This window comes from Hylobates moloch, unplaced genomic scaffold (assembly GCF_009828535.3).
Source record: "Hylobates moloch isolate HMO894 unplaced genomic scaffold, HMol_V3 SCAFFOLD_3, whole genome shotgun sequence".
In the NCBI taxonomy this organism is placed as follows: domain Eukaryota; kingdom Metazoa; phylum Chordata; class Mammalia; order Primates; family Hylobatidae; genus Hylobates; species Hylobates moloch.
Window position 1 is genome coordinate 134,499,634 of NW_026652278.1, and position 22,483 is coordinate 134,522,116.

Sequence of the window (22,483 nt, forward strand, 5' to 3'; positions counted from 1 at the left end):
TTTTCTCATTTCTTTTTTGCCTATGAACATCCAATTACTCCAGCACCATTTGTTGAAAACACTATCCTTCCTCCACTGAATGGCTTTTGAATCTCTGTCAAAAATCAGTTGGGTATATTTGTGTGGGTCTAGGTTATTGTTGCCCATTTCACTGATCTATATGTCTATCTCTCTGCCATTACCATACTGTCTTAATTACCCTGGCATACAATGAGTATTATTTTTGGGTAGTGATATGGTATGGATCTGTCCCTACCCAAATCTCATCTTGAATTGTAATGCCCATAATCCCCACGTGTTGAAGGAAGAAACAGGTGGATATAATTGAATCATGGGGGCAGGTTCCCCTAACCTGTTCTCGTGATATAAGTTCTCACAAGATCTGGTGACTTTATAACAGGGTTCCCCCTTAGCTCAGCTCTCGTTGTTCTCCTTCCTGCTGCCATGTGAAAAAGGATATGTTTGCTTCCCCTTCCACCATGATTGTAAGTTTCCTGAGGCCTCCCCAGCCATGCTGAACTGTGAGTCAATTAAACATTTCCTTTATAAATTACCCAGTCTCAGATACGTCTTTATTAGCAGCATAAGAACAAACACAGGTAAAATGATCCCTCTCACTTAATTCCTCCTTTTCAGAATTGTTGTAGCTACTCTGATTTGTTTTTCCAAATACATTTTAGAATAATCTTGCCTGTATATGAAGATGAAAAAAAAAAAAAAACCTTGCTGGAGTTTTAATAGGAATTGTATTAAACTTGCATATTGATTTAGGGATCATTAACATCTACACTATGGTGAGTCCTCCAATCCATGTATATGGTCATTTATTTAGATCTTTGATTTCTTTCATCAGTGTTTTGTTGTTTTCAGCATGAGTCCTGTACGTGCACTGTCAGATTTACACCTACATAGTTTTTATTTTGAGCAATTATCAATGGTATATTTTTAATTTTGGTTTCCATGTGTTCACTGCTAGTACATAAAAGTACAATTGATTTTTGTCTATTATCTTATGTTCTGAAACCCTGCTGAGTTTGTTTTTTAGTTCTAGAAATTACTGTGTAGATTCCTTATGACTTTTTTTAACCATGTTTTTCATTTCATTTTTTAAAAGTTCACTCGTTCAAAAAATTGTTAGATTGAGCTGAGCATGGTGACTCATGCCTGTAATCCCAGCACCTTGGGATGCTGAGGTGGGAGGATCATTTGTTGTCAAGAGTTCAAGACCAGCCTGGCCAACATGGTGAAACGCCATCTCTACTAAAAATACAAAAATTAGCCAGGTGTGGTGGTGGGTGCCTGTAATCCCAGCTACTCAGGAGGCTGAGGAAGAAGAATCGCTTGAACCCAGAAAGTGGAGATTGCAGTGAGCCGAGATTGCAGTGAGCTGAGATCATACCACTGCACTCCAGCCTGGGCAACAGATTGAGACTCCATCTCACACACAAAAAAATTGATAGATTGTTTACTCTAGTGTTCTAACTGCTAGAAATAGAGGTAACTAATAAAATTAAGGGGTTCTTTTTGACCTCATGAAGCTTAGATTCTAGAGAACAGAAAAAGGCTGTAAACATATAATAATAAATGAGAACGGTAAGAAAAGACACAAGAGCAACTTTATGGAGGGCCTTAAAGTCAACAGTAGCCATTTGAGTTTTAAGATGAGAAGCACTGGAAGATTTAAAATAGGGTAGTAAGGCTGCTCTGCCTATGAAGTAGCCAATGGTATATTTTTAATTTTTAATTGTCTTTTATTCCTTTACTTTCTTAATAAACTTGCTTTCACTTTGCACTGTGAAAAAAAAAAATGAAATAGTGTCGTGAGGTTAGCCTGATGTCCATTTTAAGTCATTAAAACAAAAACCGTATCAAAGTGGTTGGTGTGTTTCTTTACAGTCTTTTTTTCTTTACAACTTAAAAAACATATATGAACATAAATTTCATAAAATCAGGGATTATTTTTAATTACTTCATGTGATGGTTTATCACAGTCCTCTCTATACAATCAGTTTGCTTTTGATTCTATTAGGTGATATAAATTTCCTAAGAGAAAACTAACCTCACAATAATGTTATTGCAGTTGGCCAACTCTAACCACGCTTTTGGAACTGCCTTTTCTCTTTGCTTATCACAAACATAAACACATACACACACTTTTCATCTAATAGTATAATGGAAATAATAGAGACTCTAGAGTCAGACTTGATTACTTTTTAACCTCCTTTGGCTTCAGTACCTTATCTATAAAATGCAGCTATTAACATCTACTTCCAAAACCCTGTTTTGAGAACTAACGATAAAGTATAACATATTGAGTTCCAGGCACACAGAGGTTGCTAAATAAACAATCACTCCTTATCCTGTGCTTTTTCTCTTTCATCCCCATCACTCAGCTTCTATTCTCAGATCTAACATATTTGTAAAACCATATAGTTAGCAATTGAGGCCTTAGACTAAATATACAAAATTTTAAAGCCCGTTACAATAGCACCCACTAATCCAATGATTAGTGGCATGATTCACTGCAAAAAAATCTTCCACAGACTTCTGAAAATATTTTAAAATGTTAAAAAGGAACATGGTATTATTACAGAACTTTTAATTATGCTATAAAATAAATTTAAAGTTGACCACTTTCAATTGAAATCTTATAAAAGAGCATATTATATACATTTTTTAACCAGTGGCAAAAGAAGGAAATAAGCTTTGAATATCTTCGTATAAAAACCTAATATTTCATTTCATGCATCTATCATTCAAGAGGTATTTTAAAAATAGAGTCATGGTGCTTTTGGAAGTCTAATATTACGCCATGTAATTTATACGGACTAATAGCATTATGTTCTCTCAGACATCTTATTTTGTAATATTCAATTTTTCAAGACCTGATATTAACAGAAAGAAGAAAATGTTATAGACAATTCAAAGTAATCTGTCAGGTTTTAAATTTACCAATATTTTTTTCTTGTCTACTTTGGAATAATCACTTCACTGGTACTATTCAGCAATCTTCATTCATCCTGTTAGTTTCTTAGCACAAAGACTAATTCCAAATTTCCTCCACTCCACCTCAAATCCACGATCCTTCTTAATACTTAATTCCTTCTTAATATTTTATTTTCTATATTGTCTTCCACTGTGGCATTATTCCCAGTAAAGACAAACATCTCTGTACCTTCACCTCCTGCCTATTGGAAAAATGAAAGTTCCAAAATCATTCCTGTCTCTAGCATGACTGATAGATCAATTACCTCAGTTCTCTTTTATCTTCAGTATCTTCCTACAAGTCAACTTGGTCTTAGGTTCCCTTTCACTCAAGCTCCTGTCTCCTCTAAACTGCTCTTCTTAAGACTACCATGATCAACGTGTGCATATATTAGTGTAATCGTGTTTGTAACTTGGTAAAAAAACAAAAACAAAACACTAGCAAACTGAAGTAACAGAATTTTGTTCATTTTTCTACGGGACATTTTAAATGACCTATTTCTTTAAAGTTTTGTCTGTATTACAGGGCCTTAATGTCTAGTTTCACAACTATATTAACCAAGCCTGAAGGGGGCTACATTTAGGCAATATTTTCCAATATAAAGACCTCTGATTAAATTCTTACTGTGAATCTTTGGAATTTGGCATGAAAGAGAACAAGCATGATTGCATCTGTTCTTCCCTATTGTAAACCATCTTCAGTGTCAACATATACAATAAGTTTTGTGGTATTTCCACCTGGTTTTCTATTTTCAAAGTATCCTGTATGACACAGGCATAAACATACTTTGATTCTAATCTGCCATTTCCCTTACTCTCCTCACACTTTTTTGGATGGCTTATAATTTCCGATATGGTACAAAGCTCACTAACTGGTTCTTTGCTAGAGGCCTGCTACTGATACTGATGGTCGCTAAACGCTAGGTACGCCACTGGTATTGCTCTTACTTCAATACCGACATCGCAGGATAAAGGCAGTCACATTTAGGCGCGCAAGGGCAATTCTTGATTAATGAGCCAAGGCAAAGACTTCTCAATCCGAGTTTCGAGTTTTCCTTACTTTTCCCCAAAATGCTCTTTTCCTCGGATTTCACATCAACAGCACTTATTCGAGTTTTCACGAGTTTAACTCGGAACCGACGGAGACTAGCCGGCAAAACTCCTACAGTCGCAGCCATCTGCGCAGCGTCCGCCGGGGACGCTCCGCGCGGAAGACCGCCTGTGACTCGACACACTCTCCACTGACGCGGCCGTTGCCGCACTTGCGCGGCGGAGCGGGAAGGAGGCTCCGAGCGCCGGGGCGGGGGACAGGAGTCTACGACTCGGGGCGGAGGTGGGGGAACAGCGAGGGAGAGAGGGAAGAAGAGAGGAGGAGAGGAGGAGAGGGGCGGAGAGGAGGAGGGGGCGGAGAGGAGGAGAGGGGCGGAGGGGGGGGGGGGGGGGGGGGCGGAGGGGCGGTCCTTCCCGGAGGTTCCTAGGTCCTTCACTTCCTGTTTGCCGGCACTTCAATATCCGGGTCAAAGGGTGTCGCTTCGGTATCTTCTCCCCGGCTGATCCCAGAACCCTCCGTGACAGCGCCTCCTGACTCAGTCCACGGCCGGCTTCTTCTCACGACCTGCTGGAGCCTGGACGCCCACACCTGACCCGGAACTCGGAGGCGCGCTTCCTCCACCCACCGGCTAGCAGCCCCGGGCCCTGAGCGTCCGCCGACTCCGCTGGGGGGCCCGACAGGCCCCTCCGCGCTGATGCTGAGAGGGATCGAGAGCCCGGGGCGGCGGCGGAGTACGGGCCTCTGGCGCCTTAGGCCAGCTGCGGGTGTCGGTTCTTAAGCTCTCTAGGCTCGCCAGCTCCCGCCCCGGCTTGGATGGGTCTCCCTGCCCTATAAATGTGGCTGCTGAGGCGGCGGTGGCGGTGGCCCGTCACGCTGCTGCTGCGGCGCTCCAAGTTCATCTTCGCCCCGGGGCTCTCCTGCCCCACCTCGGGGCTGCCGCCACCCGCTCCTTATCCCCTGGCCCTGGCCTTGCAGCGTGGCGACAATGGACAAGATCCTGGAGGGCCTTGTGAGTTCTTCGCATCCCCTGCCCCTCAAGCGGGTGATTGTGCGGAAGGTGGTGGAATCGGCGGAGCACTGGCTAGACAAGGCGCAGTGCGAGGCCATGTTTGACCTGACGACCCGGCTCATCCTGGAAGGCCAGGACCCTTTCCAGCGGCAGGTGGGGCACCAGGTGCTGGAGGCCTACGCACGATACCACCGGCCAGAGTTCGAGTCCTTCTTCAACAAGACCTTTGTGTTGGGCCTCCTTCATCACGGCTACCACTCTCTGGACAGGAAGGATGTAGCCATCCTGGACTACATTCACAACGGCCTGAAGCTGATTATGAGCTGTCCCTCGGTGCTGGATCTCTTTAGCCTCCTGCAGGTAGAGGTGTTACGGATGGTGTGTGAGAGGCCGGAGCCGCAGCTCTGTGCCCGATTGAGCGACCTTCTGACCGACTTCGTGCAATGCATCCCCAAGGGGAAATTGTCCATCACGTTCTGTCAACAGCTGGTTCGAACGATAGGCCACTTCCAGTGCGTGTCCACCCAGGAGAGAGAGCTGCGGGAATATGTCTCCCAGGTGACAAAAGTGAGTAACTTGCTGCAGAACATCTGGAAGGCCGAGCCTGCCACGCTGCTGCCTTCCCTGCAAGAAGTTTTTGCAAGCATCTCTTCCACAGGTAAGGGTCATTATCTTTCAGAATATTTCATAAAAATTCAGTATATGTCTCTCTTGCACACACACATTCACACCATGTTTTCCTCCTGCCCTGAAAACATTCTTAAGCGAGAGCAAATCCTAATACCTCATCCCAAATTTATTCACATTCACCACCTTATTCTGGACGTCACATCGTACTTTAAAAACAGGCAGCGTTCCCATTTTAAAGGTTGAGAACGTCCAGGTCTTAAGACCTTTGGCACTAAACAAGTTGCTTAATTACCCAGCCTCTGCTCAAGTTATTTGGAATGCTTTCAGGATGACAGCTACTGCAGAAAGCTTCCATTCATTAATGACTAATGGTAGCATGATGTTTATCATAGTATTTATTGTACGTGTCTCTCATTTTGTAATGAGTTCTTCCCCCATTTTGATATTTCCTCATTTTTGAATTAATGGATTGTGCAGTTTGTTTTATTACTGGATTATCCTAGATAACTATGAAGTTTTTAAATACTGACATTTTTTGTCTACAATATCTAGTAGACAAAGGAGGGATACAGATAGAATGAGGGAAGGAAGAGTACGAGGATTTAAATACTTGTTTTTGTGCCCAGGAACTGCATTCCCAGAAAGCAGAGAAGGGTCACATGATACTTGCCTAGAAAATGCTTTCTCGTCGAGGAATTTTACCAGTACCTCTACCTTCCTTGTTCTGTCTTGGACCTTTCAGGTCTGAATAGATTCAAAACCATGCTCATTTCCGCTCTACTTGGTACAAGCATTCTCCTTCGTTTATACCACCAGTGGGGACTGTGTGGCTGTTCAAATTGAACTTGTGAGGGATGTGTCCTCTTCTTATCTTAAGAACCAGAAGTAAAGGTGAAGTTTTAACAAGCGTTCTATGTTCTGATGAATTTAATATATTTACGAAAGAATTACAAACGATGTATTTGCAGTATCTGAGTTGTTGTTTTTTTTTTTTTTCTTATTGTAATTTTACTTTAGTTGCCTGTGTTATAACTGTTAGGTTCCTCCCAAATTTTTTTAACTGTAGCAGTAAAGGTACTTGTCTTGGATTTGCTTAATTTGTATACAGTTTAAGCAAAGTCTCCCCAAAAGTCACCTTAATTTCTACTTTAAGAGATTTTTTTAAAATCTTCCTTAGAGCAATGTAATGATGAATAGTTTTAAGTTATTTTGAAGGGTCTGAAGTGGGAGTTGAAATGATACTTAAGTGCCCCCAAAAGTCACCTTAATTTCTACTTTAAGAGATTTTTTTTTAATCTTCCTTAGAGCAATGTAATGATCAATAAGTTTAAAGTTATTTTGGAGGGTCTGAAGTGGAAGTCGAAATGATACTTTATGTTTCTTTATATTTCCTTTCTGATTAGTGATTTACAAGTTAATATTTTAGCGCAACAATAACTCAATAAATTATGAAAAATTAAAGTAACTTATGGACTAACCATAGCAATATATTTCAGCATTCTGTCTATAGTATGAATGATCATTGCTGTTGACTCGTAATCTTTCATTCCTGTAATTTAACATTCCTTGTAAATTAAGAGTCTACCCATGAGGGTGTAGCATAATAATCCTTCCTAATTAACACTTTTGCTGCAATTATTTATTTTTTTTTTTTTTTTTGGTAAAGTGTTGTTCTTTCTAAATACTTGAACCTACTTGCCATGTTCCCTTTTCTTTTTAATTGAAAAAACAGATGCATCATTTGAACCTTCTGTAGCATTGGCAAGCCTTGTGCAGCATATTCCTCTTCAGATGATTACAGTTCTCATCAGGAGCCTTACTACGGATCCAAATGTAAAAGATGCAAGTATGACTCAAGCCCTTTGCAGGTACTTCTTCATGACACTGTTAATGGTAATTGTAGATTTGGGGAAGGGGAAATATTTTGTATTTTGTGAGTAATGAAAAACTTACCAATGTTTAAAACTAAAATCATGGAATGACATATGTAAAGATTCTCCAAATAGATTGGAATTGTTTACTTTATAGCGTTGACAGGCATCCCAATAATTCACAAATCTAGTTTCAATTCAACTTTTTTTAATTCCCAAAATATACACACATATACACATATTATACACTCAGATGTTGATTGGATTATCAGTATACAGTATTTCACTAATTTCATTGCCCATTATTGTTTCCTGCAACTTATTTCTTTCTGCGTTTTTTTTTTCTTTCTTCTTTAGTAAGTATATACTTTACTTTCTCTTTCAACCAGGCTCAATGTGTAATACACTCTTTGCCTTTGCCTGTTTGAATTTTTTTTCTTTCTCAGTTTTAAATAGATGGTTTGGCAAGATACAGAATTCTAATTTGATAGCCATTTTCTCTTAGCATTTTAAAAATAATACTGTATTAGCTTTGGGCATCTGTTGTTGCTCGTGGGAAGTCAGCTGTCAATCTGACTGTCATTCCTTTGTGAGTAGTCAGCTTGTCTGGAAACTTTTATGTTCTCTTTATCCTAGATGTTCTGTAATTTTATTCTTGCATTTCTAGGTATAATCTTAATATTATCTGCCCTTCTTAGCACTTTGGCACTTTTATTCAGTCATTCATCCATTTATTTAAACCACACTTATTGAGTACTTACCATGAGTGCCAGGCAGTGTTCAAAATGTCCTCAAACAAACTGATAAAAATATCTGCCTTTATAGGCTTGCATTCTAGTTGGGGAGGCAGACAGTAATTTAATAACACACTTCATTGATTCCAACATGTCTTCTAATTTCAAAGATGTTTAAATGTAGAAATGCCTAGTCATTCATGTCCCAGTTAAATTGGCATGGCTTTTCTTGCCTTAGTGGTACATAAGCTAATTATGTATCTTAAAATTGGTTTTGTTTTAGATTTTATTAAATATGATAAGTAAAATAATTTAGTATGTTAGACAGTGATACATGTTTAAAAAAAAGCAGACAAAAAGAGGGATAGGAGTAGACAGGAAGGGGGACAGGTTGTGAGGAAGTGGTTTGCAATTTTAAATAAGATGGATGAAGAAGGCTTCACTAAGGTAACCATGAAGGGAAGACATGAAGGATGCGAAGAAGCAAACCTGTGGATATCTGAGGGGAAGAATATCAATACTATTTTATAGTTCACTAATTTTCTCTTCAAAGGTGCTCATCTGTAGAACTGAGTTTCTTTATTTCAATGACTATTTTTTTCTAATTGAGTTTTTTGTGTCTGCCTGTTCTTATTTAATACCTGCCTGTTTTTGTTTTTTAATTCCTTTCCTGCATGTGTGTGTATATTAAGCACATTTACGTACAATGTAAGGATTTGGACAAAATGGTTTCTGTGCCCCTGTTATAAAATTATAATTATAAGGTAACATATAAACTGAGGTATTCATACTGAGTTCTCAGTTGCATTTGTACTAACTTCACTCTCTGTAACACAAACTCTAGGGACTTTGATTTTCTCCACCTTATCCCCCTTTTCACTTCATTGTTTAAAAAGGTCTTCCTCTTCTAGCATTTCTTCTTGTGCTCTTAAACATAATTGAATCAATTTGTCTGTAACTTTTACTTACAGTTTCATAGTATTCATTCCCTCTTTGACTTTCGAGATTTGTGAAAGTGCTTTGTATGTTTGAGAAAACTCTTATGTAAATGTTTTTCCTGTTGTGTGACCTCTACCCCCATTGCTTTTAATTTATGATGATCCCCTTGCTGTGTTTGATCATCTGTATTTTTACATTCTCATCTCCTTGATATCTTTGTATTCATTGTTCTTGAAATTTTTGTCTCTGACACCATACTGTTAGGAATTTCTTTCTGTATCTGTTCTATTTTCTTCCTTCCTATTATTATCATCACTTTATCAGTTCTGATCTGTATGTGGTTGACTTCCAAGTCTTTATGTGAAGTTCTCATTGTTCATTTTTTTTTAAGAAACTGTTATCTTGTTCATCTCTTCATAATGTAACTCCTTCTGTGCCCTATTTAGCAGCGGCACACTTTTGTCAGTGTGACTGTAACAGCACTAAAGTCTCTTTCTCTTTGGGATGAATGCATTCTAACTTATATTTCCTCCTCGTAAAACAGATTCAGAGAATTACAGATTTTACAGCTGGAAGTGAAATTAGAAATTAGTTGGTCCATCACTTTCATTGTATAGCGTAATAGTAGCAGATTTTATTTACATGACATAAACTGTTTAATACTCACCACAGTCTTTTGAAATAGGTACTGTTATTGGCCCCATCTCATAGTTGAGAAAACTGAGAGGTTAGATAATTTACCTAAGCTCGTTGAGGTAATAAACAGTAAATCCAGTATTTGAACTTAAATCTGGCTCCCAGTTATGATATAGTCACCAATGAAGAAACGAACCAGGGTAGTCAAGTTTCTCACTTAGGGTCACTCTCTTAGAGGCAGAACTTATCTTCATGGCCTGATGTTGGTGTTTATTTTTTCTCTTTTTTTACTTAAATTGACACTAATTCTAGATATCTGGTCACAAACCTATAAGCAATTTTCAACTCCATCCTTTCTTTCATTCCTTTTGATTAACATAATTAATAAGTCCTTTGGATTATTTCTTTAAGACATTTCTTAAAATGACGCTTATTCTATCCCCACTACCTTGAAGAAATCAGGCTTTCCTCGTTGCACAGTTTTTTAGTTGGTCTTTTTGCTAGCAGTGACTTACTTTTCTTATCTCAATCATCTGGACTCCTGATTTTTCTCTTCTAATTAAGACATTGTAGTGACTTCCACTACCTACTAAGTCAAATTCATATTCCACTTCTTGGCATTCAGTCCTCTTAATTTTCCAGCCTCTTCAAAAACAGTTATAGTACCCAATTTAGGAATTTTTTTTTCAAGATGTATTTGGAAATTAATTTTTACTTTTTTTTTCTATAGGGAGTTGTGGCTCAGTTTTTGTATTACATTTCCAGTGTAGCCTGCGTGATCCTATTTACCTATAATCTACCTGAAATAATTACTCTTATACAGAAAATGTAACTGAAAGGGATAGTGATATTTGTTTTTACCATCCACCTCCCACTTTATACCTCCCCGTGCACTATGCTTTCCCAAACATAGCAGTGATCATGTTTACAGTCATTTTCTATAATCCATAGAAATGCAAATGCAAATGTAGATACCATACCAGGACCAAACAGGTAACATTAAAATATGAAATAAGCCAGGTGTAAGTGAAATGATAGGGAATGGGATACATAAGTACCTTCTAAAAGAGGAAACTGATCATCAACTCCAGTTGTCTGTTAATACAAGGAAATTGGAATCCAGTCTTGTTTGATCTGATTTTTCAAAAGAAGCCTGAAATCCAGTTTTCTGTGTGAAATTTCTCAATGTTTAAAACATTGGAACAAAAGGGAAGACTGCCTATAGCCCACAAGCTGCCATGTAAAAGTGGAAATTGGTGTTATTCTCCATAAATGACAATTAAACCAATCTTGGTGTCTTTCATAATTTTGCCAGTTTTACTGTTATGGTTTTAAAGTTGCATGTATTTTTCTTTAGCTATATAAAGAAATGCTTTCATTTATTTAACAAATTTGAGTTCCTACTCAGTGCCAGGCACTAAGTGCTGGGAATCCAAAGATATATGAGAGATTACTGCTCTCAAGCTCACAGTCTAATGGAGGAGACAGGTCGTGGAGTACATAAACGACAAGTATATAGTTAAATGTTATTTAAATAGTAAGATACTAAATTAGTATACCAGGGTTAAAAGAAAGTGTCCTTAGAATTCAAATTGATAATCACTGATACATGGTGGCTAAGATTCCTATAGTTAACCATAAAAATAGCTTGTCTTGCAGTGCCTGCCTGTACTGGAGAAAAACCTCAGACATGTGCAAGTCCAATCAAATTGAAACGGAACTGAAATATAATTAAAGTGTGGCAAAAAAACATTGTATTCTATGCTGGCAGAGCTTAGTTTAAATGCCAGTACTATTTTTTGATAATTGTGTAATTGTTGACAAATTTCCTAACTTTTCTTTCCTTTTTAAGGACAGAAACCATATCTTACTGTTATATTCTCAGCACCAAACACAGTACCTGCTATATAATACACAAATATTTATTTCATGAATGCTTTCTTAGTCTGTTTGGGCTACTGTAACAAAATACAGATTTTAGATTGGATTATTTATGAACAACAGAAATTTATTTCCCACAGTTCTGGAGGCTGGGAAATCCAAGGTCACCATGCCTGGCTAATTTTTGTATTTTTAGTAGAGATGGGGTTTCACCATGTTGGCCAGGCTGGTCTGGAACTTCTGACCTCTGGTGATCCAGCCGCTTTGGCCTCCCAGAGTGCTGAGATTACAGGCGTGAGCCACTGCGCCCGGCCTTCAGTTGCTTTCTGAAAGAGTTGTGTCAATCTTCATTGTGGTAGAGATCTAACTTTAGGGAGTGTCTCTGTCCGATCCTATATTATTTTTTTTTTTTTTCACTAAATTGGGTAATTTAATGAGTTTTCTTTCAAGAAAAGCACTCATTAGTGCAAAATGAAGCCATTACAACATTTACAGACTTAGTGCTTTTTTATGTATTTGAAGTTTCATTTTGTTGTCTTTGTATAGTCGGATTTGAAAAAGATACCTCTTTCACAGTTCAAAATATGGTCTTTTTAAACAGTGCATTTCATATTAGACTGTACTCACCAGGAAGGAGGAATCTTGGATCATATTCATATGTCTTAGTTCAGATTACATTTCAGCTGCTCTTTTTAGAGTAAATTTGCCTAATAAATTATTGATACAGGTTGAGCATCCCAAATTGAAATGTTTGAAAATCCAGTACTTTTTGAGTGCTGACATGATGCTCAAAGGAAATGCTCATTGGGACACTTCAGATTTCAAATTTTTGGATTTGAAATGCCCAACCAGTAAATATATAATGCAAATAACTGAAAATCCAAAGCACTTCTGGTTCCAAACGTTTCAAATAAGGAATACTCAACCTGTGCCACTATATAGCATAAATTTTAAGTTTTGTGTTTATGCAAAATAATTTATCAGAAATTCTTTTTATGGAAATATGTTGGATATGAGAAACTGTCAGTTTACAAGATTGGAAACTCCATGAGAACAAGCACCTGTTACATTCACTTCTACATCTTGGTCAGTGCTTTTCACCAGCAAATTCAGTAAATGTTTATTCACAAAGTGAGTGGTTATCTACTGTAACTCTTGTTATCACTAACTAAATGAAAATATTTTCAATTATGATTGTTTCATTTTCCTTCAATTTCAGAATGATTGACTGGCTATCCTGGCCATTGGCTCAGCATGTGGATACATGGGTAATTGCACTCCTGAAAGGACTGGCAGCTGTCCAGAAGTTTACTATTTTGATAGATGTTACTTTGCTGAAAATAGAACTGGTAAGTGGGAGTATGGAAATCTATTAGAATATATAGACTCATAAAATCAATATTTTTATTTTTGGGTGGTATCCTTGAAAGCATCTAATTTTGAATATGTTATTGTTGTTTTGTTTTGAATAACAGTTTGCATAGGCTTTAGAAATTTTTTTAAATGTCATTTAAATAGAAGTAATTAGGTTGGGCATGGTTGCTCACACCTCCCAAAGTGCTGGGAGGCAGAGGCAGGCAGATCACTTGAGGCAAGGAGTTCAAGACCAGCCTGGCCAACATGGCAAAACTCCGTCTCTACTAAAAATGCAAAAATTAGGTTGGCATGATGGTTCATGCCTGTAGTCCCAGCTGCTGAGGAGGCTGAGACACGAGAATCACTTGAACCTGAGAAGCAGAGGTTGCAGTGAGCCAAGATAGCACCACTGCACTCCAGCCTGGACGACAGAGCAAGACTCTGTCTCAAAAAAAAAAAAAAAAAAAAAGTATAATTAATTAAAATAATTTTTTCATTTTCAAATATCCATTACAGAAACATTCTTTCCATTATCTCTTGAGTCCAACTAATCAAGCTTTTACCACCATTACTCTACCAAAATTACCTTTGACACCAGTGGTTTCCAGTATTGCTAAACTCGAGTCATTTCTCAGGCCTCTTCTCATTTGACCTGTCAGCAATATTTGGCACAATCGATCACTCTCTCTTGTTTCCAGGACATTATACTCTCCCGATTTTTGTCCTCCTTCACAGGCATATCAGTCTCCTGTACTTACTCTAACTTTCAGAATGCCTTACAGTTCAGTCTTCGGTCCATTTTCTTCTCAGTGCATACTCACAGCATAGGTGTTCTATGGCTTTAAACAACATCTCTAATTTGATGACTGCCAGATTTATATTTTTAGTCCATTTTTCTCCCTTGAACTCCATATTCATGTATCCATCTGTCTTTACATGAATCTCAGATTCACTTTATCTACAATCTTACTCCTGATTTTTCCCTCCCAGACCTAGAGGCTACTCTATCCTTTCACTTGCTCAAGCCAAAAACCTTGAAGCTATTCTTATCTATTTTTTATTCCCTCTTAGTCCATATCCTACAAATTCTACTGACACCACCTTTAGAATATATCCAGAATCCTACCACCCTGGTCCTACATTATCATCCCTTGCTGCAAGATTGCAGCAGCCTTCCTGCTCCTGTCCTTGGTCCCCTGTACTTATCACACAGGGTCCTATGTATTCTGGCACACTTTTTCTCTAGTCCCGTTTCCCACTGTTATTGCCTCAGTCTCTTGCTTCACTTACACTGCCCTTTTTTCTTCATCTGTAGCACACCAGCCTGAAGGCCTTTGCAGTGCTGTTTGCCTTGCCTATAATGCTCTTGTCCCAGGTATTTGCAAGGCTTATTCAATTCCTTCAGTTTTATAGTTGGATATCACTTCTTTCATGAGGCATTTATTGAACTCTATATAAAACAGCAGATTTTTTTGCTATACAGCATTCCCTATTCATCATACCCTGCTTTAAATTTCTTAATAACACTTACCACCATGTGTTACTTTTTATTGTTTCTACCTACCCTCTAGATGGTAAACCCTGTAAGATAGAGTTTTTTTGTTTTGTTTTGTTTTGTTTTGATCCATTGTTGTAGCACTAGTTCCTAGAACTAGGACAAGTAATAGTATGTGCTTAACAAATATTCGTTGAGTGAATTGAATGAATGGTGGACTAGGGAGCTATTGCCTTATAAACATAGTTTGACAAATTTTTATTTAACTGGGGAGTTTTAACAGTTGGTTAGGCCAGTTACATTACCCTTGATCTCTGTCACATTATTTCCTAACTTCATCCTTCTCCCAAAGTTTAATAATATAAGTTATGTTAAAATTTTCCAGAAAGGGGACATTCATATAAATAAATTTTAGCTCTAGGAAAATAACCACTGTTGGATTAATGATTTTCCTGCAAATTCTTAAGATGGTGTTTTGTCTTATTTTGAAGGTTTTTAATCGACTTTGGTTTCCTCTTGTGAGACCTGGTGCTCTTGCAGTTCTTTCTCACATGCTGCTTAGCTTTCAGCATTCTCCAGAGGCGTTCCATTTGGTAAGTTATGACATAAGCGTTCTACTTTGAAAAAGCCTCATTTTGAAAATTTAGTTTAATATTGAGTCACATTTTTATGTAGCGAAAATATTGCAAGTTAGTCCCAAATCTGTTTTCATATAGCTTTATGATTTCCTAGAAAATTGAGATTGTGAGATTTCCCTCCTAGGAATATATTTTCTTGTCTCATTCAAACTACTCCACTTGCAACAACTACCAGCAGTTGAGAGTTACTGTTCACATGGGAGATGTCACTGATGTATGTCTGTTGCACAAATGAACAGTATAGAAGGATTAAAATGATTGAAAACCACTGCTTTAGAATTTTGAAAGCATGAAAACACACCAGTTTTGCAGGCTTTTCATTCACTCTCAGCCTACATCCTACAAATCCTGTTGACCCCACCTTTAAAATACATCTAGAATCCTACCACTTTAAGCCAGCTGAATCATTGGCTTTTATTTGATTTCAATTATTTGATTATCAGTTACTGCAGATGAGAAATGACAAATTGTAATTTTGGTCAACTGTCCATTGACCACTCTAGGGCATCATAGGAAAACAGTGCCTTTGTGTGGTTACTTAATTCTTCCAAAGTCTAATCCTGTTTTATAGGACTAGAAACTCATTGTCAATAAACCCACAGTGGAAAAATCTTAGGAATACTGATTCACCATAACAAACTTCAGAGGAGACCAGTGAAGTTCAGAATTCCATTTGTTTTTATTTATCTAGAATATATTCACATAGGTTGCTCAGTGTCTCATTTCCACTGAAGGAAAGTCCACAGGCTTTGTAGTAAGTAAACCTTACTAGCAAGTAATTACATTACACATTACCACTTAGGATGTGTGATTTCTGCAGTTAATTGCCCTAATTTTGGTGAATTTAATCATCAAGCAATAACCTTATATATATGTATAATATGAACAAAACTCAAACTCTAAGATAGCAGGTGTACTAGCAGAGTCTTCCAAGAAAAAAAAAAACATCAATTACTTGTCCTTGTCTTCAGGCACAATCATGTGTAAGAAATTTGAGAAAAGGCTTTGTTTTCCACATTTTTTTTTTTAACTTTTAGATTCAGGGAAATGTGAAAGTTTGTTACATAGGTAAACTCATGTCACGTGGATTTGGTTTACAGATTATTGCACTACCCAGTTATTAAACCCAGTACCCAATAGTTATCTTTTGTGCTCTTCTACCTCCTCCCACTCTCCCCGCTCAAGTAGACCTCAGTGTCTATTGTCCCCTTTTTTGTGTTCATGAGTTCTCACCATTTAGCTCGCGCTTATAAGTGAAAACATGGGGTATTTGGTTTTCTGTTCCTGGGTTAGTTTGCTAAGGATAATAGCCTCCCCCTCCATCCGTGTTCCCGCAGAAGACATGATCTCATTATTATGGCTGCATAGTCTTCCATGGTGTATATGTACCACATTTTCATTCTCTAATCTGTCACTGATGGGCATTTAGATTGATTCCATGTCTTTGCTATTGTGAATAATGCTACCGTGAACATTCACGTGCATGTATCTTTATGGTAGAATGATTTATATTCCTCTTGGTGTATACCCCGTAATAGGATTGCTGGGTCTAATGCTAATGCTGCTGTTAGCTCTTTGAAGAATCACCGTACTGCTTTCCACAATGGTTGAATGAATTTATGCTCCCACCAAGTGTATAAGTTTTCTCCTTTTTTTGAACCTCACCAGCATGTCTTCTTTTTTGACTTTTTAATGACAGCCATTCTGACTGGTATGAGATGGTAGTTCACTGTAGTTTTGATTTGCATTTCTCTGCTGATCAGTAATATTGAGCTTTTTTTCTTAAGCTTGTTGGCTGCATATATGTCTTCTTTTGAAAAGCGTCTGTTCATGTCCTTTGTCCAGTTTTTAATGGGGTTGTTTTTCTCTGATAAATTTGTTTAAGTTCCTTACAGATGCTGGATATTAGACCTTTGTCAGATGCGTAGTTTATAAGTATTTTCTCCCGTTCTGTAGGTTGTCTGTTCACTCTGTTGATAGTTTCTTTTGCTGTTCAGAAGCTCTTAAGTTTAATTAGATCTCGTTTGTCAATTTTTGCTTTTATTGCGATTGCTTTTGGTATCTTTGACATGAAGTCTTTGTGTCCTGGATGGTATTGCCTAGGTTGTCTTCCAGGGTTTTTATAGTTTGGGGTTTTACATTTAAGTCTTATCCTTGACGTAACGAACATCAGTACAAAAATCCTCAACTTGCAAACCAAATCCAGCAGCACTTCAAAAAGCTAATCCATCATGATCAAGTAGGCCCCATCTCTGGGATGCAAGGTTGGTTTAGCATACACAAATCAATCACATAAACAGAAATAAAGACATAAACTACATGGTTATATCAATGGATGCAGAAAAAGCTTTCAATAAATTCAACATCCCTTCAAGTTAAATACTCTCAATAAACTAGGTATTAGAGGAACATGTCTGAAAATAATAAGAGGCATCTGTGACAAACCCACAACCAACATTATACTAAATGGGCAAAAGCTAGAAGCATTCCCCTTGAAAACCAGCACAAGACAAGGATGCCCTCTCTCACCACTCCTAATCAATATACTACTGGAAGTCCTAGCCAGAGCAGTCAGGCAAGAGAAAGCAATAGGGGACATCCATATAGGAAGAGAAGAAGTGAAACTATTTGTAGATGATATGTTTCTGTATCTAGAAAACCCCATAGTCTCAGCCCAGAAGCTCCTTCAGCTGATAAACAACTTCAGCAAAGTCTCGGGATACAAAGTTCATGTAAAAAAATCACTAGCATTCCTATATACCAACAGCAGCCAAGCTAGGAGCCAAATTAGGAAGGCGATCCCATTCACAATTGCCACCAAAAGAATAAAATACCTAGGAATACAGCTAACCAGGGAGGTGAAAGATCTCTACAATGAGAAATACAAAACAGTGCTCAAAGAAATCAAGAAGACAAAAACAAATGGAAAAACATCCCATGCTTATGGATAGGAAGAATCAATATCATTAAAATGGCCTTACTGCCCAAAGCAATTTACAGATGCAGTGCTATTTCTATCAAACTACCAATGACATTCTTCACAGAACTAAAAAAACACTATTTTAAAATTCATATGGAACCAAAGAAGAACCTGAATAGCCGCAGCAATCCTAAGCAAAAAGAACAAAGCTGGAGCCATCACATTACCCAGCTTCAAATTATACTACAAGGCTACAGTAGTATATTAAAACAGCATGGTACTGGTACAAAAACAGGCACATAGACTAATGGAACAGAAAAGACAGCCCACAGACAAGGCTGCACACCTATGACCATCTGATCTTGACAAAGCTGTCAAAACAAGCAATGGGGAAAAGGCTCCCTCTTCAATAAATGGTGCTTTGACAACTGGCTAGCCATATGAAGAAGATTGACGCTGGACCCCTTCCTTACACCGTATGCAAAAATCAACTCAAGATGTTTTCCAAATTTCTAGGAAGGAGATTCTCTAACATAACTTTATCATTCATTCTAATGTTTATTGCCCACATTGAGGACATTCCTTAATCTAGTAGTGGGTAATGTGGTAGTTAAATCACCTGTAACTCCAAATAACTCAGTAAAGGACTTGGGCTTAGGAGTTGCCAAGTATGAGCAATAATCTGGAATCAACATCATCATAATTCATTATAAGTTTAGAATATCTTAGGGCAAGCCAAGGTTGATGTTAGAATATGTGGTGTTATGGGTCAGGTTGCTTTTCTTATGCATTTTACACAGTGGAATAAATTTATTTTAAACAGACACTATGGCAGATAGTAATAATGGAGAAAGAAAAAAAATCAAAGCTTCTAATTAAATAAGTTTTATACATTTCCTCAAAAACTTTAGTATTATAATAATGTCAAGAAACATTTAGTTTCACTTATTCAAAAAAATCAACTTTCACACATTTAGAAAGTAACAGCCTGCTTGGAAGTATATCTGTATTAACTGTGAAAGACTAAGTCTTATTTCCATGTCGTGATAATGTTGACCATTTAGGATATAGTAATAGACAACCATATAACCTGATTACAAAGACCTAATCTAATTTGACAGATTTGTAATTACAAATTTAATAATTACTTCTAAAATTTTTGCCTCTTCTGTCTCCCTTCACCTTTGAGAAAACAAAATAATTTTGGATTCTGACTTTTATCAAGAGAATATCTGATAAATGTGGCTTTCTGCGACAGAAGTATAATTCATATTCGCTTAGAAATGTAAAGATGATAGCAATAGAATGAACTCACTAGGAACTGGTAGTTTTATGGTCACATTAGTACCTGTGATGGAGGTGTAAGATAAAAGAAGGTAGTGCAAAAGCTACAGTGTGATTTAAGCACAAATGTAAAGCTAGACAGAGCAGAATGGAAATAGCACTGTGTTGTAAGACTATGATTGTTCATTTTGTGGGAAGGACAGGGAATTGATGGGTTATTACTATAATTGCTGTTATTGCTGTTTGATGGTATGACCCTAATAGTTATAACTTTGTTTTTTACCATGAGTTAGCAACCCCAAAATGTTCTACAAATAGAACAGAAGATACCTTTTACCACAAGAAGTGTAAATATGTAGTATCAGATTATAATTAAAAATTAATTGAAAAAAATATAGTATCATGCTAATGGAAAGAGCCATGTCTATAAAATAGAAGTTGTTTCATTTTAATAATCTCCTAAAGATGTGATTGGCTCTGGATTGATTGACTTTTTAGTTTAATTTTACAATGAAAGAACATGGTTGTGCTGATGATCAATATTAACAATATTCTATATGTTTATGAGCAATGATCATTTTAGATTTCACTTTTATTTTTAGCCCCAGGTCTTTAAAACTAACAGAAGTTTCTGATGCCCTTTATTTTTAGAACCATCTCATCTTTTGGTGGGAAATGGGATTTGTTAGTAAGAATAGCCACTCTAACATAAGGCATGGTCTATGTGCTTGTCTGAAAGTAATCCCATTACCCAAGCTGCAATTTTAGTTACTCATGTAAAGATTTTCTTGAAGTAGACTTTAATGTGCAATGTACTTTTAATTCTTTCAAGTAAAAAATTTTAGATTCACACTAGATGGAGCTCTTTAGCTAATTCCAGGATTATTTTTCAAAAGTGTATTCCCATTGAATGATCTGGTAAATATAATAACCCTAACAATTTCAACCTACAGCATTTTTCAGAATGGCGGCAATGACTAAGATTCCTATTTTATACCTTAGTTTGTGTTTTAGATGGTGTGTAAGGATGAGGAGAGGGGTTATATACGGGATTACAGTCATATGCGACTTCGAAAACTAGATTTACCTTGATATTTTAGAAATGTTTAACTTAATAACAAGAAAAACTCTGTGACTGAACATACAGAAAAGTATTTGCTGATCATATATCATTTGTGTTCTGTTTATAGGCTAAAGAATGTGTTACCAATTTGTATAAATTCAGCATTTTCCTTTTTTCTTTTCAGATTGTTCCTCATGTGGTTAATTTGCTTCATTCTTTCAAAAATGATGGTCTGCCTTCCAGTACAGCCTTCTTAGTACAATTAACAGAATTGATACACTGTATGATGTATCATTATTCTGGATTTCCAGATCTCTATGAACCTATTCTGGAGGCAATAAAGGTATGATGATAGTTGTACCAATATTTGTGGAGTTGTGTTATATTAATAAGGTGAAACATTCTTATAACCAGCTACTCAATTTACTATTTTATGGTAATATGCTTTTTGTTTGAAAAATGCAGTTAGAATCAGGTTTCATTTAGGGAGTAATTGCTTTCTTTCTGGAGTCACCGTTCTAAATTAAGAACCATATTTCTTTATTTCTGCAGTGTCATCAATTATAAGGCATATCTTTAAATTTATAATAGCTTTTTGGGAAATTTGTTCAAAAAGAAATGCTACGTTAAGTTAATGCATACATCAGATTTGCACCCCAATATTAGAAATGTTAAAGTATATGTAGAGTATGTCTTAGAATACAGGAAATGGAGTTTAATAAAATATTTGACTTTGATTTCTTCCCCTTTTTAATTCTTTTTTTTTTTTTTTTCTTTTTGAGACCGAGTCTCGCTCTGTCGCCCAGGCTGGAGTGCACTGGTGCAATTTCTGCTCACTGCAACCTTCACCTCCCAGATTCAAGCAATTCTTCTGCCTCAGCCTCCTGAGTAGCTGGGACTACAGGCATCTGCCACCATGCCCGGCTAATTTTGTATTTTTAGTAGAGTCAAGGTTTTACCATGTTGGCCAGGCTGGTCCCAAACTCCTGACCTCAAGTAATCTGCCTGCCTCGGCCTTCCAAAGTCCTGGGATTACAGGCGTGAGCCACTGCACCTGGCCTCGTTTTTAATTCTATTTTTGCTGTGGACTGTTCATCAATGTTTAGAGTCTTTACTTGAATTATTTGTGGAGTTACACTGTATTTCAATTTTATATGGAAATGGATCTAAAAAGCACTTTTTTTTTTTGGACAGTCTTGCTCTGTTGCCCAGGCTGAAGTGCAATGGCATGCTCACAGCTCACTGCAGCCTCTGCATCTTGAGCTGAAGTGACCCTCCTGCCTCAGCCTCCCAAGTAGCTGGGACTACAGGTGCACACCAGCACGCCAGGCTAATTTTTTATTTTTTGTAGAGATGGGGCCTCACTATGTTGCTCAGGCTGGTCTTGAATTCCTAGGCTCAAGTGATCCTCGTCCTCCCAAAGTGCTGGGATTACAGGCATGAGCCACTGTGCCCAGCCTAAAAAGCACTTCTGTTTGTGTTGAAGACTGGATCACAATAAACATACTTTCCTCTCAGTAAACTTAGTAAACACTGCATAATCAGTGTATAGCAAAAGAATTGGAGAACTGAACTCAGCCAAACTCAATCAGAAATTATTAGAAATCATTTCTATTGATGGTTTTTTTGAGATCTGAATTTCAATATAAAGGTCTTATTATCTTCTGTATCTGAGATGGATTAAAAACAGTTCTTTTTTGTGCCACTGCACTCCAGCCTGGGTGACAGAGCGAGACTCTGTCTCAAAAAAAAAAAAAAAAAAAAAAAAACAGTTCTTTTTACTGTATCATTAACTAAATCAAACTTATTTTGGTTGAGCTCAGAACACAAAGACTGTTAAGCAATTAATGTATATTGCTGGGGTGACACTTTGACACTTCAGAAGTAAATTATGTACAGGAGCATTGTGAAGTGGATTTGATGGTAATATTAATCTCTTTCTACATTGTCCCTGGATCCATAGATGATAGTTGCTGCACTTGTTAATTGAT

At 37.2% G+C, this 22,483-nt stretch overlaps 1 protein-coding gene across 4 annotated transcripts in view; it reads left to right on the plus strand.

Moving 5' to 3' along the window:
• The first annotated feature begins 4,237 nt into the window (after window positions 1-4,237).
• The window catches only part of USP38 (ubiquitin specific peptidase 38), a 34,666-nt gene continuing 16,420 nt past the window's right edge, over window positions 4,238-22,483 (plus strand). The window contains exons 1-6 of one of the 4 annotated variants that reach the window (XM_058436780.1): window positions 4,238-4,318; window positions 5,532-5,703; window positions 7,408-7,543; window positions 12,956-13,085; window positions 15,079-15,180; window positions 20,677-20,835. In XM_058436780.1, the coding sequence (XP_058292763.1) occupies window positions 7,467-7,543; window positions 12,956-13,085; window positions 15,079-15,180; window positions 20,677-20,835 (468 nt within the window). In that variant the 5' untranslated portion in view covers window positions 4,238-4,318; window positions 5,532-5,703; window positions 7,408-7,466. Of the gene's footprint in view, window positions 4,319-4,432; window positions 5,704-7,407; window positions 7,544-12,955; window positions 13,086-15,078; window positions 15,181-20,676; window positions 20,836-22,483 lie in introns of those variants that run through there. The other 3 variants (XM_058436779.1, XM_058436778.1, XM_032147691.2) reach the window with 3 other exon arrangements.